The 25,620-nt window shown below is 39.2% G+C and overlaps 1 protein-coding gene across 1 annotated transcript in view; it reads left to right on the top strand.

Annotated features, from left to right (window-relative positions):
- The first annotated feature begins 329 nt into the window (after positions 1-329).
- CARNMT1 (carnosine N-methyltransferase 1) overlaps positions 330-25,620 on the top strand; it is a 44,764-nt gene continuing 19,473 nt past the window's right edge. Inside the window, exons 1-3 of the mRNA XM_036741027.1 lie at positions 330-925; positions 7,708-7,903; positions 8,799-8,962. Of these exons, the coding sequence (XP_036596922.1) occupies positions 567-925; positions 7,708-7,903; positions 8,799-8,962 (719 nt within the window). The 5' untranslated portion in view covers positions 330-566. The remainder of the gene's footprint in view (positions 926-7,707; positions 7,904-8,798; positions 8,963-25,620) is intronic.

The raw sequence follows: 25,620 nt of genomic DNA, 5'->3' as shown, positions 1-25,620 counted from the left end.
TCCCCCCCGGCAATCATCCCGGCCTCAGTTCGCCCATTTATAAAAGGAGGGGTTGGGCTAACTGATGGATCTCTGAATCCCTTTGCAATTTTACATCCCGCAGCCACCTCCACCACCTGCCGGGGACACCTTCCCAGGCCCTGAGTCCCCCACTCATTGTCTCTGCTCCCCTCTCCCTCCTCCTCCTCTTTTCCCTTCCCCTCCCCTCCCCCTCCCTTTCCCCTTCCCCTCCCTTTCCCCTCCCCCCGCAGGCCCCTCCCACCGCACGCTCCCCCCCAACCCCGTCCCTCCCAGCCCGCGTGCAGCTGTCGCCGTGACGTCGGCGCGGCGTTGCGGACGCCGAGTTCCATAGAAGGGGAAGGGGGTGGGAGTGGGGGCGGGGGACGGGGCGCTGGACACCAAAGAAACGGGCCGCTCGCGGGTCGAGCTCAAGCCCGACAGCCCGTCCCACCGTCCTACGCGCGCCTCCGCGGCCGCCTGAGGGGATCGCCTGAGCCTCGAGGGCCCGCGGGGGAGGGGCGGAGGGCGGGGGAGGAGCCAGAGAAGAGGGTGAGAGCGGGGAGGGAATGTCAGCCGCGTGCGCCGTCTCGCAGAAGGCTCAGCAGCAGCAGCAGCCGCCGCCGCCGCCGTCGCCGTCGCCTCAGTCTCCGCGAGAGGAGCGGACCAGGCCGGCGATGCACCGGCGGCGCCGCCCTCCGCCTCCCGCCGCTCAGCCGCCCGAAGGCGGGGGCGACGTTAGCAGCAGCAGCAGCGGCGGCGGCGTGGGAGGAAGAGGGGAGAGCGATGATGTGGAGGTGCTGTTCTCGGCCGGGCGCCGGGGACCGGCGGCCGGGGCAGCGGCGGTGGCGCACAGCGCCGAAGAGGAGGAGGAGCGGCTGGAGCGGGAGCACTTCTGGAAGATCATCAACGCCTTCCGCTACTACGGGTAAAGGGCTCGTACTCCCCAGTCCACCCATCCCCCTCCTCCCATTCCGGCGCACCCCCGGTCCGGCGGGCCTCCCCCAGGCACGCAACAATGCCCACCTCTGTGTGCCCTCCTGCAGGTGCCCGCTCCGCGCTCCCAGGCATCCCCCGGCCCACGGGCTCGCTCCCCTCCGGGGTGAAGTTGGCCCCAAACTTCCTCGGGTGAAGTGCCAGCCCGGGTGCAGCTCCGAGCACACGCCGCGCCTCGGCGCCTTATAGATGCTTGATAAATGTTTGTTGAATTGGATCGCACTCCCATCGGAAGTAACCGAGGTCTCCTTTAATAACGTGAACTTGTCTTTTGGTCAAGTCTAGAAGCAACAAGCATTTATTAAGCGCCTACTGATGCCCCGGGAAATGTGATGAGCGCTGGGAATACCTTAGAAAGGCGAAAACAGCCCCTGCCCGCAGGGAAGTCACGTTCTAGTGGGGAAGACTAATGCAAACAACTTTTTACCTACTAGATGTGTACTAGGAAAATTGGAGCTGATTACCGAGGGGGGAAGACACTAGAGGGGCTGGGGTGTTGCCTCCCTCTCCCACCTAAAGTAATCCTACCTCCTCAGATTTTCTCGTAAGACTTTGTTTGACTCTCTCCTTAAAACTGATCTGTCAGTTGGTCAGTCAACAAGCATTTATTAAATCACTACTATGTGCCGGCACTGAACTACTCTTCAGATGTAAAGAATGGCAGTCCTAATCACATTCTACTTCGCATAACACTTGTAAGTGTACATGTCAAGGACAGAGACTTTTTAAAATCTTCCTACACTTTGGCTTTATTAAATTCGGATTATTTTTAAAAGCCTGACTTAGAAAGATATTTTTCAGTTTTCTGGTAGGTCATAAAGACAACACATATGATAGGTACTTGCTCTATTAGCAACAACATTTGTATGTGTTATTCTAGGCTAGTACAGTTTTTTTGGTTGTTTAATATAGAGAGGCTTAGGGTTTCCTATTGGTGGAATTGAGTCTCAGGCACTGCTTTTGCATAACTACATTAGCCCTTACAAATTGATACTGATTTGAACTTTGAAATTTGCGTCCTTTATGAATGCAAACTGGTAACATTTGTTGGTGTGTTGAAGATGGGTGGAGAATAATTTGCATCAGTTCAGTTTCAGGTTTTCATAATTAGTAGAAATTGACAAAAGCCAAGGTCTTTAAAAATCTGCTACTGTTACTAAGTAGGGAAAACTGAAACCAAATTAGATAAGGAAGATGTGATATTCTGTCTTTCACATCAGTACTCCTATTCTGCCATCTGCACTTGGAATTGATCTATAATGGGTAAGTTTTAGGGTGGATGTCTGTATATTGTTAACATACCCCTATGTGCGCAAAGGACAAATTTGTCCCTGAAACCCCCATTTAAAGTAAATGAATTGACTTAGAATGAGGCAAAATGCAAACGACCATATGGATAGAAAAGTAAGTGGTTTTTCCAGCAAAAGATAAAGATTCTGTAGATATCAAACATAGGATCATAGGATTGTAGATTTAAAACTGGAAGGGGACTAATATACCTCCTTTTAAATACAGAAATGGTAGTGTTACGGTGAAGAGGATGGAGTTCTGGGTTTTGAGTGAGGAAGAGCCATCTTCCTGAATTCAAATCTGGCTTGAGACCAGGCCAGTGGGCAAGTCACTTAACCTGTATGCTTCAGTTTTCTCATATGTAAAATGAGCTGGAGAAGGAAATGGCTAGCCCCTCCAGTATCTTTGCCAAGAAAACCCCAATTGGGGTCATGTAGAGTCAGACACTACTGAACAAACAGCAGAAAAGGTCAATGATATAACAAGTGTCAGAGGTTTCCATGTTACAATGAAATAAATTGTTATTGCCATGGATGCATGATTTGACTTAGCATTATAAAAAGTCCCAAATACTATTTTTTTAAATGATGTAGTCCTTTAACTTGGGATTGACCCCCTTAAATATTGTGCCTCCTCTTACTTTGTTTTCATATGACATAACTGGTATTTATATGGCTCCATAAAGTTTAGTACTACAGGGATTATCATCCCCACCTTACAAATAAGGAAACTGAGGCTGCAAGAGATTAGGTAATTTCTCCATGAACACCATCTAATAAGTGTCTGTCAGTATTTTAACCCAAATCTATCACTCTCTCGACTGTGTAGTGCTGCATCTGAAAATAAAGCAGCACTCCTTCGTTTGCAGCATAGTGCAAAATACCAAGTTAGGTACTGTTATTGGAATTGAAAAATATTTTTAGGTATCACAAATGTCAGCAACTAAATGAAACCCAGATATCAGCAGGTATAAACTGTGTATGACATTGTTCAGACATAAGGCTCCTAGTATTTTTAGGGGAAGGATTGGAGGCCAATAGATTTGCCTCAGCTTCCCCAAACAGGACAGCTCTTGTTCTTTTAAGAGGATTTATTTAAATCACTTCAGTCAGAAATATTAGATATAATTTATTCTAACCCCCTTGCCTTTGACCTAATTCTCAATATTCACCTCCCATATCCTCCTCTCCTCCCTTCATAGAAGAGCTAGTAGAGAAAATTGTAGCAATGTCTTAGAAGTGCTTCACACAGTTCCTTGCACATAGTATACACTTAAATGTTTGAGTTGAAAGTTGTTGGTAGGGACACTGTTAATTATTTTGCTTTTCCCTTAGGGCTGAGCCCATTATAGCCTTTGGATAAATTTGTTGAATTTTTAATTACATCATTCCTTTATTTTCCTGTTAGTGGTAAGTATTGGATAACTATTTGTTGATTTGCTAAAGTAAGTTAATTTGTTATAATGTTGTGATTTTTAGGAACTTTCCTATAAAAAGCTGAAAGTATAGCCAAAGAAACTGAAAACTCCTTCAGAGTTCTCTGTTGCTACCACCTGTGCAAGAAATGCCTTGGCAAAATAGTTATTGGTTTAATTAGGAAACTATCTTGAGATTTGCTCCCTTCCCTTCCTCTGCCTGTGCCAGAAAGGAGTTAGTGTGGAGCTTCAGTTTCTCCAGGTTTTATGACCCATCTTAGCTATCCATATCCCTCTTCTCTATGTCTCTTCTGTCCTCTTATGCAAATGAAAATGGTAGCATTGTGGCAGAAAATTGAACTTGACTTAAGAATTGAAGTAAAGGTAATAAGTACCGGGAAGTGGGGGGAGCTGTAGCTGGGCGTAAAATAGGCAAGAAGAACATGTACTCCTAGTTTATTTGCAGCTGGGGAGAGGGAAGAATGAAAGCATTAAGGACCAAAAAAAAAAAAAAACCAAACCATCTGGTGCGTTTTCTTTTTAAAAAATGTGGAGAGGATGTTTAAAAACTCCATAGAAGAGCCATGGACTTGTGTTAGTTTACAGCAGATAGTTTATTTCAGTGATTTGAGACATTCTTACAGTTAGTGCTTATAATGAATTACAATTATGCTTATCAAGTGACTGACTAAACTAAATAGCCCTGTGACTTGGAGATAAAGTGTTGCTTTCTGGTTATTCCTTCAGATCAGTCCTCTAACATAATTTCTATGCAATGTATTTTGACTAAATTGCTCTGTATCCCTTTTGAAAACTTCTCCCTCCATCCTTCCTCCTTTCCCCACCAAAAAAGTTCAAGGATGGGAGGGAAGAAATTTCACTTAATTTTTGTTAAGGTTTCATTTGCATCATTACCACTTCCACCCTTATCTAACCAAGGGAAGAAACATTACCCTATTCTTAAAGACAAAGTAGCAAATAGATCTCCCTTCCCCAAGTGCTTCTTTATATACTTGGTTTTTTTTTCCTTTTTGTGGTTTATTTGTCTTTAACAAGTATGGCACTTTTTCTTGATTTTCTTACAGTGTGTAGTAATTTTAGATTTTAATTTCCTAGGGCAAGAAGTGTTTGATTATTTTCTTTTACCCAAACACTGAAGTTCTGTGTTCTGCAAACAAATCAGGCTAAATAAATATTTTGTTACTGAAGTTGAAAAGTTTTGAGTATAGCTATAGCAGTTGTTTTCAAAATGATAGAATCACCTTTTTAAAAAAAGCATCACCTTTTTAAAAACAATGTCTTTTTACCTGCCAAACAGTATCACATAGGGGAAGGGATGTCAAAGGTCAAGTCTAGCCCATACCTGAATAATCATTTCATCCGCTCCTTAGTAATCTTCCACATTCGTGAGTAGTGGTAGCTGCCCCACTGGGGACCCCAACTGGCCAGTTGCATTTGGGCAAAACAGCTCTTTACTTCCTTCCTTCCCTTCCTTCCTCTCTCCCTCCCTTTTCTCCTTCTTTCCTCTCTCTCTCCACATAGGGAATCATATGTTTATCTGCAGGTGCTCTGCCCAAAGGAATACAAATTTTGATTGCTGAAACCTCACGATATCTTGGAGTTTGGGGGCTAGGTTTTTTTTTTAAGGACCACATCTTAAACCCAGATCACTCTGGCTTTCATTGATTAGCCAGCATTGTTCCAGCCTAAGCTCACTTGGTCATTGTTTGGGCCCTTCTGGCTCAGAGTGAGTGTAAATAGCAATTATTTCTGCTTTGGCCAGAAACCCTGAGATTGATTTTCTTTTTTGGACTAGATAAAAGAGGCCTTTCTTTGCCTTATTTCATACCTAGCCATAATCACTGAATGGACATTTTTTTTTCCAGGAAACTGTGACCTGGGAAAGACAATAGCTTTAAAAGACCAAGGTCTACCCACTGCATGTAGGGCCATCTCCAGTCATCCTGATCTGTATCTTGCCACTGGATCCAGATGGCTCAGGAGGAAAGAGTGAGGCTGGTGACTTTGCACAGCCCTCCCTCACTTGAAGTCCTACTCACTTGCAAGTCTCGACATCACCTTCCAGATGTCATGGTTCTCTTCGTGAACAAAGGACAAACAGGAAACAATCTTCCACATATAGCTATTCAGTGGATTCTTAGATACCTTCAGGGACAGGAAACTCATTGTAAAGAATATTGTCTAGGCAGATAGAATTCTTTGTCTTAAGAGCCTTTAAGGAAATTGCCCTGCTTCTGGTTACTTCTGGATAGAATTTGAGAACTGGATTTAGAATTGGAGATTCCACAGACTGCCATTTTACATAAGAGGAAACTCTGGCGCAGAGAAATTGACTTGTCTAAGATCACTTAGCTAGTTGGTGATAGACCTGGAATATTGAACCCAGGTGCCTGGCTCCCAAGACCCTGGCTTTCAATTTCTCCACTCCATAATGCTGCCTGTCAATAGAAACACTAGTTAGAGGATCCTGTGGTTTAGAGCTGGAAGAGACCTCAGAGGTCATTTAATTCCAGCCCTCACAATTTTACAAATGAGGGAACTGAATCCTTAAAAGGTTGTGACTTCCCCAGGTAGTAAGCACAGGTAGTAAGTTGCAGAATGAGTGCTCAAACCCTGATCCTCTGAATTTAAATCAAGCACTCCATTGTTGAGTAGTGGGAAGGAAACTTTATCTCAGTCCTTGTTAATAAAGATTATGCATCATTAACTTTTTTCCTTGATAAATTTTCTAATTGTTTAAAACTCTTTAGATTATTAGTCATGGAAAAACATAAATATAAAGTCAATCTAAATAACCAAAAATATTACATCTATATGTAGAAAAGGACATTATTGCTTGAGTATGTTGGGGGAGTGGAGCATGTTAAGGGGGTAGGATAAATGGTCTGACAGGATAGAGAGGGAATTGAAATTTTTTTGCAATTGCTTGGACTCCAGATGGTTTTTAACTGCCTTCCTGGTCAGATTTTGATAAGAGCTTCAGCTACAGTTCTTTATAACTGAGATAGTTAAAAGGGCTCATTTGTGATCAGAAAACCTGGGAGTTCCAACTATCACTTACTCAGCTGTGTGACCTTAGGCCAGTTACATAACTTCTGTGAGCCTCATTTGTGTCATTTGTAAAATGAGAATATCTGCCCAACCTTCACTTTAATTTCTTTTTTTTTTCTGGTTTTGTGGGTTGATTATAAAAGTCAGTTATAGGAAATGGTTATCAGGAATACATATTTCTTCAATCAAAAATAATATTATAAGACTTAAGTTCAACTGCTAGGGCATTTCAGCTATGGTATTTCATGTGACCATCTATGATATAACATTAAAAATTGTACCTAACACAGAATATTTAGGTATGGTGTGGAAAGAGCCTTGAATTTGGAGATCTGGAGGCTTGAGGTCAGAACTCATGTGGCCAAAGAAGTTCAGTTATTTCCCCATTTTCAAAATAGGGAATAATCCTTGTACTATCTAACTCAAAGCTTTTGAGCAAATGAGATAATAAATGTGAATATTTTGTAAACTATAAAGTGCAATGCAAATATAAGAGCTTATCATTAATGAAATATTGTGGGGAAAGTAGCCCTCTGCAGAATTAGCTGGTAGGAAAGCTCAAGATATTTAAGTACTTTGGCTAAATATTGTAGTTAGATTCAGATGATTAAATATTTCATCTATATTGTTTCAATTCTCCATGATTTTTATTTTTGAATCTTCCCCTTCTACTCTTCCAGTGTTTTGAAAATGATTAGTTTTCTAAAAGATTCCTGAGTACTTTTTGTTTGACTTCTGTGAACAGGAACATTCAGAGCTTAGAAAATGTTTAATGAACTAAAAGTTACAATTGAAAGTAATCATCTTCAACATGGTCTTTAAAATATTTGAAAATTGAAATGGCTTCAGTTGAAAAGTATTGTGGCATAAGAACACAATTGAACAACTATGTGAAAGAAGATGATCCTTGTGCCATTAACTGTTTTTGTCCTTTCTAGAACGAGCATGCATGAACGAGTGAATCGAACAGAAAGGCAATTCAGATCACTTCCAGCTAACCAGCAGAGCCTGCTTCCTCAGTTTCTTCTTCACTTGGACAAAATTCGGAAATGCATCGATCATAATCAAGATATACTACAAACCATTGTGAATGACTGCATACATATGTTTGAAAATAAAGAGTATGGAGAAGATGTATGTAAAACCATGCTATATTATTTTAGATGCAGAAATTCCTCTGCTTCTTAAATTTCTGAGTGTTTGATGACCTATGAATGCTCCCCACTCCCTTTCTTGGTTTCATGATAATCATACACCTTATTATGCTAATTGGTAATGTAAACATACCTTTAGATAACGAAATTAGAATTAGTAATATATATATTAATCACTTCCCTGAAAATCAACCAGCTTTTCCTAATATGCTTAGTCATATAGTTGACAGTAACACTAATAGAAGGGTAACTAGCTTTAAACCCTGATTTTATTACTAATTTTATCATGTACATTTTAGGTGGCCTCTTCACTTGATTGCTATTACCCTGCCATAATAGAATTAATCATTTCTCGCTTTAGACAGTGTAGTGTTTTTTTTGTTATTAACACTATAAAATTAATATTTAAGATCCTCAAGTATTTTTACCAATATAGTCTATCCATTGACATACTACCCTTTTAAAATAATATTTACCCTTATGAAGCTTAAGGAACTGACAGTGTTAGAAAATGTACAAGTGGGCCACTCCAGTGTGAGCTTTTCCATCAAATGACCTGGAGGATCTTTCCTCTTGTTAGTTCTGTGGCAGCTCAGGTTTGGTCCTTTGCTGAGTAAAGATGACTGCCCAATTCTATGGTAGTTTTTTGATAAACAACCTTAATCTGTTGAGGGCTGAGTTAGACCACTAAACTCATTTCACTTAGGATCTCAAGCTGCACTTAAATGTTGGTCATAGAGGTGAGAGGCAAGAACTTTATCCATTATGCCACCTGTAATAGCTCTCCCAGTCGTTTTCAGCATGTCTGTTGAAAGTTATTCAAGATTACTTTTCTTAAACTGTTTTTACCCACTGATTGTTTGTATTTTAAACAGGGGACAGGGAAGATTATGCCAGCATCCACATTTGACATGGATAAGTTAAAATCTACATTGAAACAATTTGTGAGAGATTGGAGTGAAACTGGGAAAGCTGAGAGAGATGCCTGCTACCAGCCAATCATTAAAGAAATTGTAAAAAATTTTCCTAAGGAGAGATGGTAAATAATGCTTTTGTTTTTAGCCAATTTTGTTGAGATTAATGTAGTGACATGTTTATAGTTGTGGAGTTTGTCAGTAATACTTAAGCACTGAGAGGCACATTCTGAGCACCTTCTGCAGTATTTTTTTTTTTTACCAAAAATTATGCTGCTTCATCTTGAAATGAATTAACTGAATCTTTGTACTGTCGAGGCAATGGTTTTTCAAAACACCCTACTTTATAGTGGAAAATTTAAAAGACTACTTTTTAAATATTTTAAATAAACAACTGAAGGGAAAGTATGACAAAAACTATATTGCTGTTTGTTTGGAATTTATATTGGAATGGTAGTTACTAATATAGTATTAATCTAAGATTGCTATTTAGTGAGTAGTATTTCAGCTGGTCTCTCTTGAGTCAGGATTTAATACTTTTAGTGGTGACATTTGCTATCAAAAGCTTTGAGTATTTAAATTCAAGTTGGAAAGGGAGTATTTCCAACTTTAATGAAAGCAATATTTGTGGTATACACAGTTGGTACTCATTGCCCTAATGGCTTCTGTTCCTGAAGTTGGTGTTTAAGTTGGTTATTTAGAACCTAGAATGCATTTTCTCATCCTAACAATATTAGAAGTAGTATGGTCTAGAGGATAACAAGCGAGCCTTGGAAGCAAGAGGAGTCTCTGCCCTAGATATGCAGTTTCTGAGCAAGTGCTGCAGTGTGAACTGGTGGAAGAAATACCTTGCCAGAAGTGTACCAGTCACAGGTCTGAACAGAAATTACATGTTATAAGTAAATGATAGGTTCTTATATCAGTCTGTGAAAGCTTATTTTACCCAGAAGCAAAAGGTATTGTTATTGTAAGATCCTTTCCATTTTATTAATCCTTTGTGGTTGGCCTTAGAATCTAATATATGGGAAAATACATTCAGAACTTGAGGAAAAGCAGCATGATGCAATGGAAGCCACAAAATTGAAGTGAGACTGTATTCCGGTCCTGAGCCTCTGCTGCTTACTACTGTGTGAACTTGAGCAAGTCATTATGTGCCTTGTTTTCCTCATGTTTGAAATGAAGGGGTTGAACTATCTGACCTCACAGGCCCCTTCCAATTAAATCTTAGGAGCAAGGAATGTGAATGCTCCCTTTTTGATCTGTATCTGGCTCAAAAGGGTACGTGAGGATTGAGTAACACAGCTCCCTCTGAGGAACCACTTCTTCAGAACTGCATGGGCCATCAGTTTGTATAGATGGCATAGGGCTAACAAAGTCATCTTAGTAGAATTTCATTTTATAGTTACCTTTATTCTGTGTATTGAACTATATATGTTTCACTAGCATTTTCCAACCACAGAAATAGGATCTGGACCTGTTTTGATATACAGAAGTCTAGAATGAAGAAATCTCCCTCTAACAAGGGTGATTAACACCTTCCCTGCAATTTATAGACTTAGAGAGGCACCTAAAGCACAGAGAGATTAAGTGGCTTGCCCAGGAACTGAGCTGTCCATATGTATTGGAGGCAGGCCTTAGATTCTAATTGTCAGGCTTTTGTGACTTTGCTAGTAGATCTCTACCCACTGTTCCTTCTCTGGCTGACCTTAAATTAGGATAAAATAATTCTAACTTGTACTTTTTAAGGGGTATCGAGACACCTGGCTTGACAGTGAAATACATGTGATAGATGTAGGATTTCTTTTGGGAGTGCCTATCTACACTCTTGGGATGTAACAACTGAACTTATATCATGTGTGGGCTCAAACCAGTTCTTGGGAACCCAGACCTCTGGTTTAAAATCAATACCCATACCTCCCAGTCCTATCCCATTCTTTTAAAAAACCATTACTTAGTCCTGGCATTTTCTCAGGCTATAGCTATGTATTTTATTGCTAAAATCCTAGAAAGAATCCATACTCATTTCCTCAGTTCCTTGCAGTCTGACCTCTGAACTCACTACTTGACCTATACTCCTCTCTTTAAAGGTTATCAGCAGTTTACTAACTGCTCAATCTGATGATCTCTTCTCATCCTTCTTGAATTCTATAGCTTTTTATATTGTTTATTACCCTCTTTTATTGGATATGCTCTTCCTTGTATTGTGTGATATTGCTTTCTCCTGTCTCTACCTTCTGATCAAAATCTCTACCACCTTCTGATGCCTTAATTTTTCTTACTGAACCATCATTTGTTTCTTGTCCTCTTAGCATGAGTATTCCCTTGGACTCTGTCCTGGGTCCTTTCTAAATACATTGTCTTAGATTTTTTTTAGCAATTCATGGGTTCGAGTATCTTTATGCAGATGACTCCCAAATCTATTGAGATCAAAATTAATATTATCCTTTAGTTTCTACTGTACACAATTAGCTACACAATTAGCAATCATATAACTGTGAATATGAATGGGATGAACTCACTCATAAAATGAAAGAGGATAGCTGAATGGATTAGAAATCAGAATCCAACAACATGTGGTTACTGTTTTTAATTTGATTTTATGCTGTATGGATTTTTATAACTGAGTCTGCATCTGACTAGAGCCTGTTCTTGAGCTGAGCTCAGGAATTCATCTTTCCCTCCGAATTAGTTTAAAGTTATCTTTGAGCCCCACAAATTAAAACGTATTGCCATCCCTAAAAGACATATTTTCTCTCCTTGCTTGTCCTTGTGCACTTAAGGGATTTTTTTATCTCTTCCAAGGAGACAGCAAGTCTGGTAGTTTTAGTCCCCTAGCAGATTCAAAGATGCCCATGGGTCCCATAAAACAATTAACATTCCTTAATTGTCATACAGGGAGTGGTTACTAGTCCAGTTTCCTTGATATAACCACTCTTGTTATCCCCATTCCCATGATGATGTCTATCCTGTAACCAATCACATTGTCTTCTCCACCTACCCAATTCTATGCTTCTCAAAACTATGTGAAGGCTGATGAGCCCTACTTAGGGGTCTTTGGTTATTGAGAGGCCATAGACCCAATTTATTAATTACTGCTCAGACCATTATGTCTCAGTTTGTCTTAATTTTCAAATTTAACACTATATAATCTAGTGCTAATTTCTCTCTAAAAGTAGTAATACTTCATCAAATGCTTGCTGATATATCCTATAAATAGGCATTTCAAACTCAGTGTGTTATTTTCTTCTTGTAACACTATTCTTGTAACTCCAAAGTTACTATTTCTGTTGAGGGTACTATTATCTACCCAGTCTTCCTTGACTTTTCCTACTCCTTTAGCCTGTGTTTCCAGTAAGTTGTCAAGTCTTGTCAGTTCTACATGTGAAACATTTCTCCCATCTTTCTTCTTTTCTTCACTCATGCTACCATCACCCTTGTTTGAGACCGTTATCACCTCTTGCCAGGACTACTTTTACCTTAATTGAGCTCGTTGTTTACAGTCCCTTCCCTCTCTAATCCATCCTTCACACATCTAACCACCTTAATAATGTTCCTAAGGCATAGAGATGATCATTCTCAAAAACTATCAGTAACTAGAGGTAAATGCAGTAAAAACTCAGCCTGGCATTTAAGGCTCTTCATAATATGACTCCCACTTACCTTTCAAGCCTTATGTCATGCTAATCCCCTCTCTGAACTTTGTTCAGGCCAAATTTGGCTACCAGCATTCTCTTCTCTTCTCTGCCTTTTGGGATCCTTGTTTTCCCTTAAGGCTTACCACAGTTAAGCCATGAACGTCAAAACCTCCATTTAAGAAGGGAACATAGCTCAGAACATCTCATTTCTCTACTTTAAGACTTTTGTGACTTTTCCAATAATTTCCTCCTCTTCCCCTTTTCTCCTTTCCTTCTCTCTCTCTCTCTCTCTCTCTAGTGCTTATGGAAGATGGGAGGTGTTTTTGGTTGTTTAGTCATTTTTCATAAGTGTTATTGTTTAGTCATTTAGTTGTGTCTGACTCTTCATGACCCCATTTGGGATTTTCTTGGCAAAGATACTGGGTTTACCATTTCCTTCTCCAGTTCATTTTACAGATGAGGAATTGAGGCAAACAGAGTTAAAGTGACTTGCCCAGGGTCACACAGCTAGTAAGTATCTGAGGCCACATTTGAACTCATGACAATAATAAAGGACTGGAACAGAAACTATTATGCTTCAGCTGAAATAAAAAGGCAGCCCTCTATTTTTAACTCTATGTATCTTTCTGTTTCAAGTGTGTTTCTTGTAAAACCACATGTTGTTGGATTCTGATTTCTAATCCATTCAGCTATCCTCTTTCATTTTATGAGTGAGTTCATCCCATTCATATTCACAGTTATATGATTGCTAATTGTGTATTTCCCTCCATCCTTAGATTTTTCCTTCTCTTTCTTTCCTATGTGTCTTAAGAGTCTGTTTTGCCTCTGATTAAACCCTCCCCCTTATTATTCCCCTTGCCCTTTCCCTTAACTCTTTTCCATCTCGTTTCCCTGTAGGATGAAATGTATTTCTGTACATTTGTATTATTCCCTCTTTTGACCAATTCATACAGTAGTGAGGTTCAAGTGTTGATGCTCCGCATACAGTGAAGATTGTATGCGCCTCCTCCTTGCATACCCCATTTATGTAAAATAACTTTCCCATTTTTGTCTCCCTTCCTGCCTTTCCCAGTGCTTCCCTCTTCCCTACCCTTTCCATTCTTCTTTTGCAGTCAGCTAAACATAATGGAATCATTCCCAGGCCATCTGTCCAGTTAGACTACCTCTAAGACTTTTGATGCTGCAGGGCTACACATATCATCTCCCCATATAAGAATGTAGACATTTTAACTTTGTTTAGTCTCTTGTGGTTGCACATCCATATTTGCTTTTTGTGTTTGTCTTGTATTACTATATAGTGTGACAAAGTTCCAACTTAGCTCTTGTCTTTTCATCTGAAATTCTTTAGAAGTCCTCTATTTCATGAAAGGTCCATTTTTTCCTCCTGTAAGTTTATATTTAGTTTTACTTGATAAGTTATTATTGCTTATAAGCCTAGATCTTTTGCCATCTGGAAAATTGTAATCTAAACTCTCAGCTCCTTTGTAGTGGTAGCTGCTAAATTGTTTGTGATGCTGACTGTGGCTCCTCATTACTTAAATTCTTTATTTCTGTCTGTAATATTTTTTCTTTGACCTCTGACCTGGATTTTGGCTATATTATTCCTGGAAGTTTTCATTTGGGGATTTCTTTCAAGAAGGGACCAGTGAATTCTTTCTATTTCTACTTTGCTCTCTGTCCTAAAACATCTGGAGAGTTTTTATGATTTCTAGGAAATTTGCTGCTAGGCTCTTTTTTGGTAATTATTTTCAAGTAGTACTAAAGTATTAAATTATCCCTACTAAGCGTGTCTTCTAGGTTGGTTTTTGCTATGATACAACTCACATTTTTTTCTGAGGTTTTTTTTCCCCAGCCTTTTCACTTTGTGTTAATATTTCTTGATGTCTTGATTCATTAGCTTCTTTTTTGGTCAGTTTAATTTTTACACAGTTATTTTCTTGGGTAAGGTTTTTTACTTCTTGTTCCAAGCTATTAATTCCCTTTCTAAATCTTTCTTCCAAAGCTCTCATTCCATCTTCCCATTTTTTTTTCTCTATCTCATTTAGTTTTTAAAATAAGTTTTTAACTTTTTTTTTTAAATATGCTTTAACTTTTTCAGGAATTCTAGTTGGATGTGTCCAGGTTGTTGTCTTTGAGGCTCTGCATGTAGGTATTATTATGGAGTCATTATCTTCTTCTAGATTTGTGTCTTGCTCTCTCTCTGTCACCAGTATAACTTTTTATGGTTTGATTCTTTTTTTTTCTTTTCAAGCTCATTCTTCTGGGCTGCATCTTGACTTTGGATTTTACATCACAGCTGGACTCTGTGTACTTCTGTGAGAAATGTCTGACCTGAGCATCTGTGTTCTTAGATCCTTCTGCTACTTTCACAGTTTAGGCTGAAGTCTTCCCAGGTGATGTGACATGGGGTAAAGGCTGCTCACTGCCTCTCCTGGTCTGAACTCTGCATTCCTCACTCACGTTTGGGTCTGTCCCTGGTTAGGAGTTTCAGTAGACCAATACTAGACTCAGCCACTATTATTAGCACACTCAGAGACTATAAGTTCAGAACAGATGAACTACAGGCTCCCTTTTGGTCTGGGACTCCTGGTTGGTTATTCTACTACAGACTTGCACCCTAAATTGGTGACTAGAAGTGAGACCCTGCCGTTTTCCTGAAACCAGAGCCACACACTTACTGTTTGCTTCTAAACTTGTTTCTTGCTCAGCTTGGGCCCGCTAGTGACTGCTCTTCTTTGCTAACCCTAGGTATGGACTTAGATAGTGTTTGGTAGAACTGCTGATTGGCACCCATTCTTGCATTCTGTGCTGGTTCAAGGATCTCCTGGGATCTCTTCTTATTTTGATGCACAATGTTGCCTTTCAGTCCCTAGGCTCTGTAATGCTGCCTAGACTCTGTCCCCAGTGACCACAGATCTCTCTGTCTCCCCAAGCTATTCTGGGCTGCAAAAATGACTCACCATAACTTGTTCTTGGATTTTCTGAACAAATTCTATCTAATAAATTTGTTAAAGAGTTTTGGTGAGTCTGATAGGCTGTACTTCTTCCTGCTACTTTGGTCTCTTGATTCCCTCTTATTTCTTGATCTCTTTGTAGCGCTTGGCACTGTTGATCTCCTCTTGTGCATACACTGTCCTGTCTGGGTTTCAGTGACTCTTCTTTCTCGTAGTCCATGTCTGACACTTCTCAAGTTCTTAAGCCAAATCTTCATCCATATCATTCCTACTAAGTGTGAATGTCCCCACAGTTTCACTTGGTGTTCTCTTCAGCTCACATGGGTTTAGTTTTCCTCTATATGTTGATAATTCCAAGATCTTTATATCTAACCCCAGACTCTTTCCTTAAATCGAATCCCACGTTACCAATTGCCTATTAAACATTTCCAACTTGCTGTCCCTTAGGCATCTCAGATTCACTCTGTCCAAAACTGAACTCATTATTTTCTCCCCCAAACCCTCTTCTGTTCCCAACTTCCCTATGTTACTATCGAGGGAAGGTATCATCATGCTTCCAGTCACCTCAACTTCATTATCATCCTCTACTACTCTTGACAGAGCTTTTCATTTCTGCTTCCACAGCATTTTCCCCATATTCTGCCTATGTATTCACACAACCATCACCCTAGTTCAGGGACTCATCACCTCTTACCTGGATTATTACAGTAACTTTTCCCTGCCTCAAGTATCCCTGCACTCCAATCCATCCACAGCATTTCTGCCAGTGATTTTCCTGAAGCACAGATCTGACCAGCTCACATATCCTCCCTCAACAAACTCCAGTGACTCCTCCTTACCTTTAGAATCAAATATAAACTCCTTTGTCTCTTAAAGCTCTTCCCAACCTTGCCACTTCATGACTCTTTTAGTCTTCTTACACATTACTCCCTTTCATGCATTTCTATATCGGCCTGCTTGGCTGTTCCTCACACACAGCATTCAGTTTCTTGTTTCCTTGTCTTCCATTCTTCCAGTGCCTCTCCCTTCTCATCTTAGCCTCATAGAACTGCTGGCTTCTTTTAAGCCTCTTTTCAAGCATCATTTAATTCAGGAAGTTTTTCCAACCTGTGCCTTATGCTGCTGGTGCCTTCTCTACCAAAATTCTCTTCCATCTATTCTGTATGACTTTTATGAATTTATTTCTGTACATGTTGTTAACAGTAGAATGTCAGCTTCTTGAGGGAAAGAACTGTATTTGCTTTTTCTTTGTATTCCTCATGCTTAGCACAGGCCTAGCACATAGGAGGCACTTAATAAAGCTTGTGGATTGATTATAGATGAAGGAGTGATTACTAATAACTAGCAAAAGGCTTTCTATAGGAGGTGGCACTTAAGTTGAAGCTGAAGATTTTAAGGGGAAAAGGGACTGGACCCATGGTGCAGGTACCTCCTATGCACCTTATACATTTAGAGAATTACCTAGAGCACTCTGGGTTTGTCAGTGATGTCAGACTCTTACAGAAACTGGGGCTACTAAATTCTGCATAAGGATCCCTGAGGACTAACATTAACAATATCCATGTTTTATTGTATTTTTTTTGTTAAATATTTCCCAAAACCAAGTTGAATGACTTAGTGCCTAGTAACAGAGATTAAAAAGTGAATGTATTCCAGGCTGGGGGAAGAGGGGCAGCAGAAACCACTTTTATAAAGGCACAAAATTGGAAGATGGAATGACAAATTCAGGAATTAGAAATCTAGAAGTGGTTGAGCTAATGAAACAACTTCAGAGCAGAAGTGGACCTTAGACACTATCTAGTCCGAGTGTCAAACCCAAGTAGAACGGGATTTTTGTGGGTTACTTATTGACTTAGAAAACCACAAATTAACATTATGTTGTATTGTGTTTTTATTTACTTTGGCAAACAGTTCCCAGTTACACATTGTAATCTGGTTCAAGCCATACTAAATTTTGAAGGTGATGAGTTTGACACCTCTTATCTTCCCCAATTCCTTCATTTTACCGATGAGGAAATTGAACCTCTAAGAGATTAAATGAGTTGCTTCAAGCTACATCACTAACAAATGGTTGAAGCAGGATTAAATCCAAGTTTTCTAAGTCTAATAAGATCATTCTTTTCACTAGCCCTCACTTCCTTGAAAGAAAGTCAACCAATTGGTATTTATTTAGCAACTGTTAAGCTGGCCAACAATAGGAAAGTCACAATAGGGTTACAAGAAAGATATAAATCCTGTCATTAGTAACTATAGCTTGGATCTATCAAATTCATTCTGCTGTCCTAAGTAAGTTACGAGATTTCAATATCATCAATAACCATAAGTGCTTCCTATTTATAGGGCTCTGTGATAGGAGCTGTGGAAGATCTCTAGAAGCTTCAGGGAGCTTCCATCTTAAGTAATGATTGACCATAGAATAACTTTTACCTGCTTAGGCCCGTTTGTCTGTAAAGTGAAGGGATTGGACAAGATAAACAATTCCTACTTGAAAGAAGTTTACGTTCCCCTGAGAGGAGGAAAAGAGACAACAGATAAATATATAAACATATAAAGGTAGGCACTAGCTGGAAATCACTCAGGACCTTTCTAGATTTAATATGCTATAGAATATTTCATAATTATGGCAGAATAGATATTCTTTGAGATGAGAGATAGCCTGGAGCCAGGAAGACTTGGGTTCTAGTCCTGCATACTAGTTTTGTGACCATAGTCAAGTCACTTAACCTTTTAGTGCCCTAACCAAGTCTCTGATGATAATAATAATAGCTAACTTTTATATAGATATAGGTATATGGATCAAAAGCAAGGGTTCTTAACTTGGGATCCATAGATCCCCAAAAGGTTTGTGAGTAAATTTCAGGGAATCCATGTGTGTGTGTGTGTGTGTGTGTGTGTGTGTGTGTGTGTGTGTGTATGTATAAAAAAATTGGTTTGCTTTGCAGTCCTATGTATTTTATATTCTATACTTAAAATATTAGTTTGGCTTTTTTTTAGTATGCTAAAATTTAGCAGAGTCACAAAATTGCTCTGTTTGTATCCCCTGTTGAACTTCTTGTTTTCATTTGTATATTCTCTTTGCTATTTTCTGTTATTTAAGGAATTGAAATAAAAAATTTTCCTTTTTATTATGAATGTAACCATCATCAACAAACATGATTTTACAAATAGTATTTCAGTATACAAAGGGGATCAAAAAAAGAAGTTTGTATATGAAACTTAACTTCTTATGTAGTTTAGGTTTTTTTAAGTATGATAAAATTTAACACAGTAAGGAAATGTCTTTGTTTTGTATCCCCTTCAAAGCTTATTTTTCATGGTTTTCTTGCATCGTTCTTATTTCTCTTCCCAATTTTTCCTCTACTTCTCTAACTTGCTTTTCCAAATCCTTTTTGAGTTCTTCTATGGCCTGGGGCCAGTTCATGTTTTTCTTGGAGGCTTTTGTTGTAGGCTCTATGACTTTGTTGTCTTCTTTAGGCTGTATGTTTTGGTCTTCTTTGTCACCAAAGAAAGAATGCAAAGTCTGAGACTGAATCTGGGCGCGTTTTCGCTGCCTGGCCATATTCCCAACCAACTGACTTGACCCTTGAGTTTTTCAGTGGGGTATGACTGCTTGTAGACTAACGAGTTCTATGTTCTACGTTTGGGGGGGAGGTGCCAGCTCTGTCAGAGCCGCACTCCTCCTTCCCCAAGGACCCCCAGTCCAGGCTGGGCTTAGATCTTCAGCAGGCTGTTGCACGCCTGCTGTGATCCGCCACTTAATTCCTCCCACCAGGTGGGCCTGGAGCCGGAAGTAACAACAGCTGTAGCTGCCCCACCTCCGCTGCCCCCGGAACCGCGAACTCCTTCTACTCCCGCAGCTTTTCCCACTAACCTTCTCCGCAGTCTTTGGTGTTTGTGGGTTGAGAAGTCTCGTAACTGCCGCAGCTCACATATTCAGGGTGCTAGGGCCCCCTCCGCCCGGCTTCCGGTCTGGATCGTCCACGCTGCTCAGGCTGGGCTCTGCTCCACTCCGTTCCCAGCTCCCAGCTCCCAGCTCCGTGTGGAATAGAGCTCACCCAGAGACCATCCGGGCTGTCCTGGGCTGGAGCCCTGCTTCCCTCTGCTGTTCTGTGGGTTCTGCCGTTCTAGAATTGGTTCAGAGCCATTTTTATAGGTTTTTGGAGGGACTCGGGTACGGAGCTCACTCTAGTTCGTGCTTACCAGCCGCCATCTTCCTTCAAAGCTTATTTTCACCTGTATATTATTAATGGTTCGTTGATGCTCTTCTTTATTTATTTACTTATTTTTGGCAATTCTTTCTTTACTTACTGAGGAAGCTAGGTGGTGTAGTAGATAGATTTGCCAGCCCTGGAATTCTGGAATATATCTTACTGAGTTCAAATGCAGCCTCAGTCACTTACTAGCTGTGTGACCCTGGGCAAGTCACTTAACCCTATTTGCCTCAGTTCCCTCATCTGCAAAATGAGCTGGAGAAGAAAATGGCAAACCACACCAGTATCTTTGCCAACAAAACCCCCAATGGGATCACAGAGTTGGACAGGACTGAACAACATTACCCATTAACTTACCTTGTCTCCCTTTTGACAAGTAAATACATGGACCTTGTCTAAAAATTCACCTCTAACAAGAAGTGGGTGGCATGCTCCAAAGACATGATTATTCACTGCATTTTGATGAGGTCTTTAATGTTTAAAAACTGTTTTCCCCTGCACTGTTATGGTCATCAGATACATTGTTTTCCCAGTCACACTCATTTCAGTTTGTCAGTTTATATGAGTCTTTCTTAGATTTCGTTGAATTTAACATACTTGTCCATTGTTATGGTGTAATAATACTTAAGGCCAGTTAGGTGGCCAAGTGGGTAGTGTCAGGTCTAGAGTCCTGGAGAACCTGAATTAAAATCTGGCCTCAGACACTTAGTAGCTGTGTGACCCTGGGCAAGTCACTTAACCCCATTTGCCTCAGTTTCCTCATCTGTAAAGTGAGCTGGAGAAGGAAATGGCAGACCACTGCAGTATCTTTGCCAAGAACACCCCAAATGTGGTCATGAAGAGTTAGATACAACTAATCGACTAAACAACAATAATACTTTTAAAAAGATAACAAACTTAGAGTTTTCTTTGTTAATATAACTGTGGACATATTCTTATTCAGGTAATAGTCATTCAGTTTGTCTCAAAGGATGGTAATGTTTTTCTCATAGCTGTTTCCATCTATTACTTGCCAACCCTTTAAAACAAACATGAACAAAAATTTTGCCTTTGGATGCTACATGGTTGACTATTGTCATTTTTATTTCACTATTCTGTTTACATGTTTAAGTAAGTTTTATTGATGCCCTTTGTTTTTAGATCATAATGTTTTCTGAACATATACTACCTCTTCCCTATAACAAACAGTAAAATACAACCAGTCTGCAAAGTGACCCATTTGATAGTTTATGGCTGAAGCTACTTCTCTTCTCTGAGTCTGTGGCCCTTAGTGTGTGGATCCATTTGTCTGTTCTACATATAATTATGCAAGTGTGTATTTTTGAATAAGGGATCGAAAGCAAAACCCTTCTGACTTGTTCTTCTTTGACATCTTTGGATTTTTTAATAAGTTGCAATGCTATATAAGTTCATTCTCTTTATTGCACATTTGGATCATGGAAAACATTTTTAAAATGTAATTAACTTAAGGATAGACTCAAAGCTTCAACTGATATGAGGAAAAGGTAGTGGCTTTCTCTCCCTGTAGTAATGTAATGTTCATTTTCCCTATGATTGCTTGGACATATAGTAGATATTTTAATACTACCCAGCTAACTGAATGAGTGTAAATCTTGCATAGAGTTAATCTTTTTTTATTGCAGAAGTTCTATTCTTATTTCCACAGAAATGAAAAGTGAATAGTTAAGGTAATCATCTGTGACCCTTGAGGAATTTAGATATAAAATTTAGTTGTTCAAGAAAAGGAAAGACCCTTGACCCCTTAAAATATTTGAGATCCAACTGAATAAAGTAAGATCTAGTCCTGTGAGGGCAGCTAGGTGGTATAGTGAATAGAACACCAGCCCTGGAGTCAGAAGGACCTGAGTTCAAATTGGTCCTCAGACACTTGACCCGTACTAGTTGTGTGACCTTGGGCAAGTCATTTAACCCCAATTGCCTGGCCCTGGCCCCTCCAAAAAATTAAAAAAAAAAAAAGATCTAGGCCTTTGATTTTATAGGAATAAGCTTTCTCACTGAAAAAATTCTCTAAAGCCTGTTGGTGCTTTTCTTTTGATTTTAGATGAGGGGATGTTTGTATTTAGTAAACTGCAAAAATGACTAAGTTTCAATAACCAGAATTCAAAACATGCTGTTAATGATTTCCTGAATACATAATCTGTGCCAGTAAAATGGACTACTACTTTTGTAGGATGTGTGTATACCCACCGTAAGAAAACAGATTTACAACATTCCAAAATAATACAGCAGATTCTGTTATCTACCTCTTCATCAGAAGGCCTTTGGAGTCACAGTTTTAAGGGCAAATAGTTCATTTCAGTTTTCTTTTGTTTTTTTAAAACATGGATCCAAATGTAATCTGAGTGTTTCCCTAGGAGAAGCATGGAATTCTTAGAGCAGTCACCCTATTTCTTCTAACTTCTGATCTTTCAAGTTAGAAACAGAACTGAAGGTTCTAATCTACTCCTAACCAATAACTTTTTCTCCAGATCTGTCCAGTGCTGTAATTACTCAAAAGCAAGCTTTATCATTATTATTAAAAATGAATTACAATAAGGTTGAGAAGTAGAGAAATAATAGCTTCTCTTCAGGGTAGAAATAATGAGGCAAAGGAAGGTGCTACTGGTAAGTCTGTTAGAAGTGTAAATTACAGTATCAAATATATTGCTGAAAGGTTGCATGCAAATTAGAATATTTTTAATATCAAAGGGCATGCTCTTGTTTAAAGTATCCCTGTAAAAATTTTTATAATATAATCACCTCATTTTAATACCTTAAAAATTATATCTTAGAAGTTTTTTTAAATGCAGACATATTTCAGTTACTTTTTTCATAGTTGTCAAAAAAAATTTTATACATTTTAAAGCTGATGTTTAGCTAAGTGTTCAATACATACCAAATTGTAAATATTTTAGAATTTTATTTGAAGTATAGGCAAAACAGCTGGACATCCAAAATAGGAAAATTAGGCTATATCAGACTGTTCAAAAGAAAAAACAAATTCCAATTACATTGAGCTATAAAAAAAAAACTTGACATAAAATGAGTTATACCCCTCCCCCAAACAGGACTCTTTTCCAACTTATGTTTTAAAAATTGCTTTGGCTGTGTGATCCTGGGTAAATCACTTAACTCTGCCTCGCTCGTCGTCCCCCCCCCCCCCCCCAAAAAAAAAAAAAAAAGAAAAAATTGCTTTGGGCAACTTCCACTGATTTCATTCTGAAAAAGATAATCAAGGTGATAAATTATGTCCTTTTCCACTTTTTTGCCCAGTGTTTTGCACAGTGTCTGGCACATAGTAGGTGTTAATAAATGCTTATTGACTTTCTCTTTAATGCTCCTGTCCTTTTGTACACTATTTTATTGACTGAAGGCACTGGAGATATTTAGCATAGGGAAGAAAAGACTGTGGGGAGGGAAGGGAGGATGTTTATGATAATTGTCTTCAAGGCTGTCATGTGAAAGAAATATGAAGGTTTTCAAGAGAAAACTATCAAGCTGAAATCTATCTTTTTATAACTTAGGCCCTTTTGGTCCTAGTTCTGTCATTTGGAGACATAAGTAGAATTTTAATCTGTATTCTATATGACATTTTTCAGATATTTAAAGACAGCCATCTTTGTGTCTTCGGGCTAAACTGCAGTTTATGGTATGATTTCAAGTTTTAGAAACATAATGTTAGTGCTGGAAAGGACAGGACCTTGGTATCAATCATCTAGCCCAATCCCCACATTTTATAGGTGAAGAAGCTGGCTTATATAGGTAAAGTGACTTGACTGGTTATGCAAAATTAGTGGCACACCCAGATTGGAACCTAAGTCTGCTTGATTTCTCACAAGGCTCAAGATGCCATTAACTTTCTTAATCAAATGGGCAGGTAGGTGAAGTAAGTAGAGCACCAGCCCTGGAGTCAGGAGGACCTGAGTTCAAATCCAGCCTCAGACACTTGACACACTTACTAGCCGTGTGACCTTGGGCAAGTCACTTAACCCCAATTGCCCTGCCTTCCTGCTCCAAAAAAAAACCAAAAAACCAATCAGATCAGTATTTAGTTCATGTAAAACAAAATCCAGGTCTCTTTTTCATATGAACTGTTACTAAAATCAGCCTTTCATTTCCTCTCTATCCCGCATATAATTTAATGACCAAGAAACTCATTCCCACTGGTGATACTTAAGCCCTTCCACTTTGGGGCTCCTGACTACACCAAAAGAACTGGACACCAATGGTTCAGAGTGAGTTGACTTGCTGAGGTTAGGAGGGAATTGAATGTGCCTAACCCTTTCACCCACTATTACCCTAGGAGTAGGAAAGGGGCCTAGCAGAGATGAGAAGTTAATACCTCAAGGCTCTTCTGTCAAGTAGTAGATAGAAAGATAGGGTGCCTGCTTCTATACCCTATCCCTTAATGAAAAAATACCTACCACATAGTTAAATAATCCCCTTTCCATTTCAGGATTGTTACATTCCCCTGCTTTCACTCTACTGACATCCTATTTTGTTTTGTATCAGGGTTCTCATCTAGATGAAGCTTCTAGAATAGCTTCTCCCTGGTTCTTTGCCATTTGAAAGGTTCCTTCTTGTGTCTTCTTTCTCAGCCTTCCCTATCCCATTTTCTCATTCAGCTTTATTTCTGGAGGGAAGTTACACAGAAGTGCTTTGAGCAGTCTTTGAGGAGTAACATTGAGTTCATAGTTTAAAGGAAGTATGGACTCTGATCCTTCCAGTGCAATTTAAAGAGGGCTGGATTTGAAATCAGCAGGACTTGAATTTGGGTTTGAATCCTGGTTCTAATACCCGCTACCCTTGTGACCTTGAGCAAGTCACTAAACCTTTTGGGTCTCAGTTACAAAAGGACAGGCTTGGACTAGATGTCTTTTAAGTTCTCCTCCATCTCTGTGTTTTTCATCCTTAAAGTCTTCTGGACATTTCGTCTCTGGGTCTATGTTAGTATCCCTGAGAAGGACAATAGGATGGGTAGAGGTGGGAAATAGAAAGCAAGGCAAATTAAAGTTTTTACTCTTCTCACTTTCTCCTCTCTTTTCAGTTGCTGGCCTTCAGTGGGAGAAGTGAGAACAAAGTGCTAAGGGATGAAGGAAGTTCTGTGACTTCCTCAAACATGACCCTTAACTTCCCTAGCTTGGGTTTTCTAATTTGTAAGATTATGGACATGTTAAACTAAATTATTTCTAAGACTTTTTACAGCTCCAAGATGCTGTATTATTCATGTGTATGGTGAATATTCTAAATGCAGTTCATTTTTAAATACTTTTTTAAAAAAATCTTGTTCAGTAATGTGGTATATTACTAGGCTTTAACACTAAAAGCTTAAAGTAATAATTAGAGATGGCAGAGGTTGGTGAGAAACTGCGTAAGCTTTGTTCAAATTCAAGTTGTCTCTTTTTTTTCACCCTTCCCCAAAAAAACCCCAGGCTGGAAGAGAAACCTAAATTTTACCTAACTTTATAAAAGTTTATTAAACTCAGATTATTTGCTAATGATTTTGTCATTTTAAAATTTTTAATATATAGAACATGAAGGTGGTTTTTAACTTAACGTCTGGTGTAACCTTTTACTAGTTATGACTAAAATATTTGATATTATTTAACTTTTATGATTTACTATATTGGATATTAAACTGTTATGTCTAGTGCAAGCTTAGAAGTTGTAAACTGGTGTTCTGATGCCTTTTGGGATTTGGGAAAGTTAGGAAGAACTTGAATTATAGAAGTGGCTGCTTGGGGGGACGACTGTGGATTAAGCATTTGTATCATCCTTGGCATCAGTGCTGTAGTTCGTTATCTACTATTTTATAGTAATAGTCTTGTTCATTCCTTTTTCTTACTTACTATTGCTTCCTGGAAGAGTCTTCCATTAAAGCCCTGGTGCAGTTGTGGGGGTTACCCTGGGTTCTTGAAGTTGATGACAGTAAGCTCTTACAGATCCTACCTAAGTTGGAAAAGCTTTGAGTACATATCCAGTG

The sequence above is a fragment of the Trichosurus vulpecula genome, chromosome 1 (genome assembly GCF_011100635.1).
Source record: "Trichosurus vulpecula isolate mTriVul1 chromosome 1, mTriVul1.pri, whole genome shotgun sequence".
Taxonomy (NCBI): domain Eukaryota; kingdom Metazoa; phylum Chordata; class Mammalia; order Diprotodontia; family Phalangeridae; genus Trichosurus; species Trichosurus vulpecula.
The sequence above is the reverse complement of the archived record's forward strand: the minus strand, read 5'-3'. Positions and strand labels throughout refer to the sequence as shown.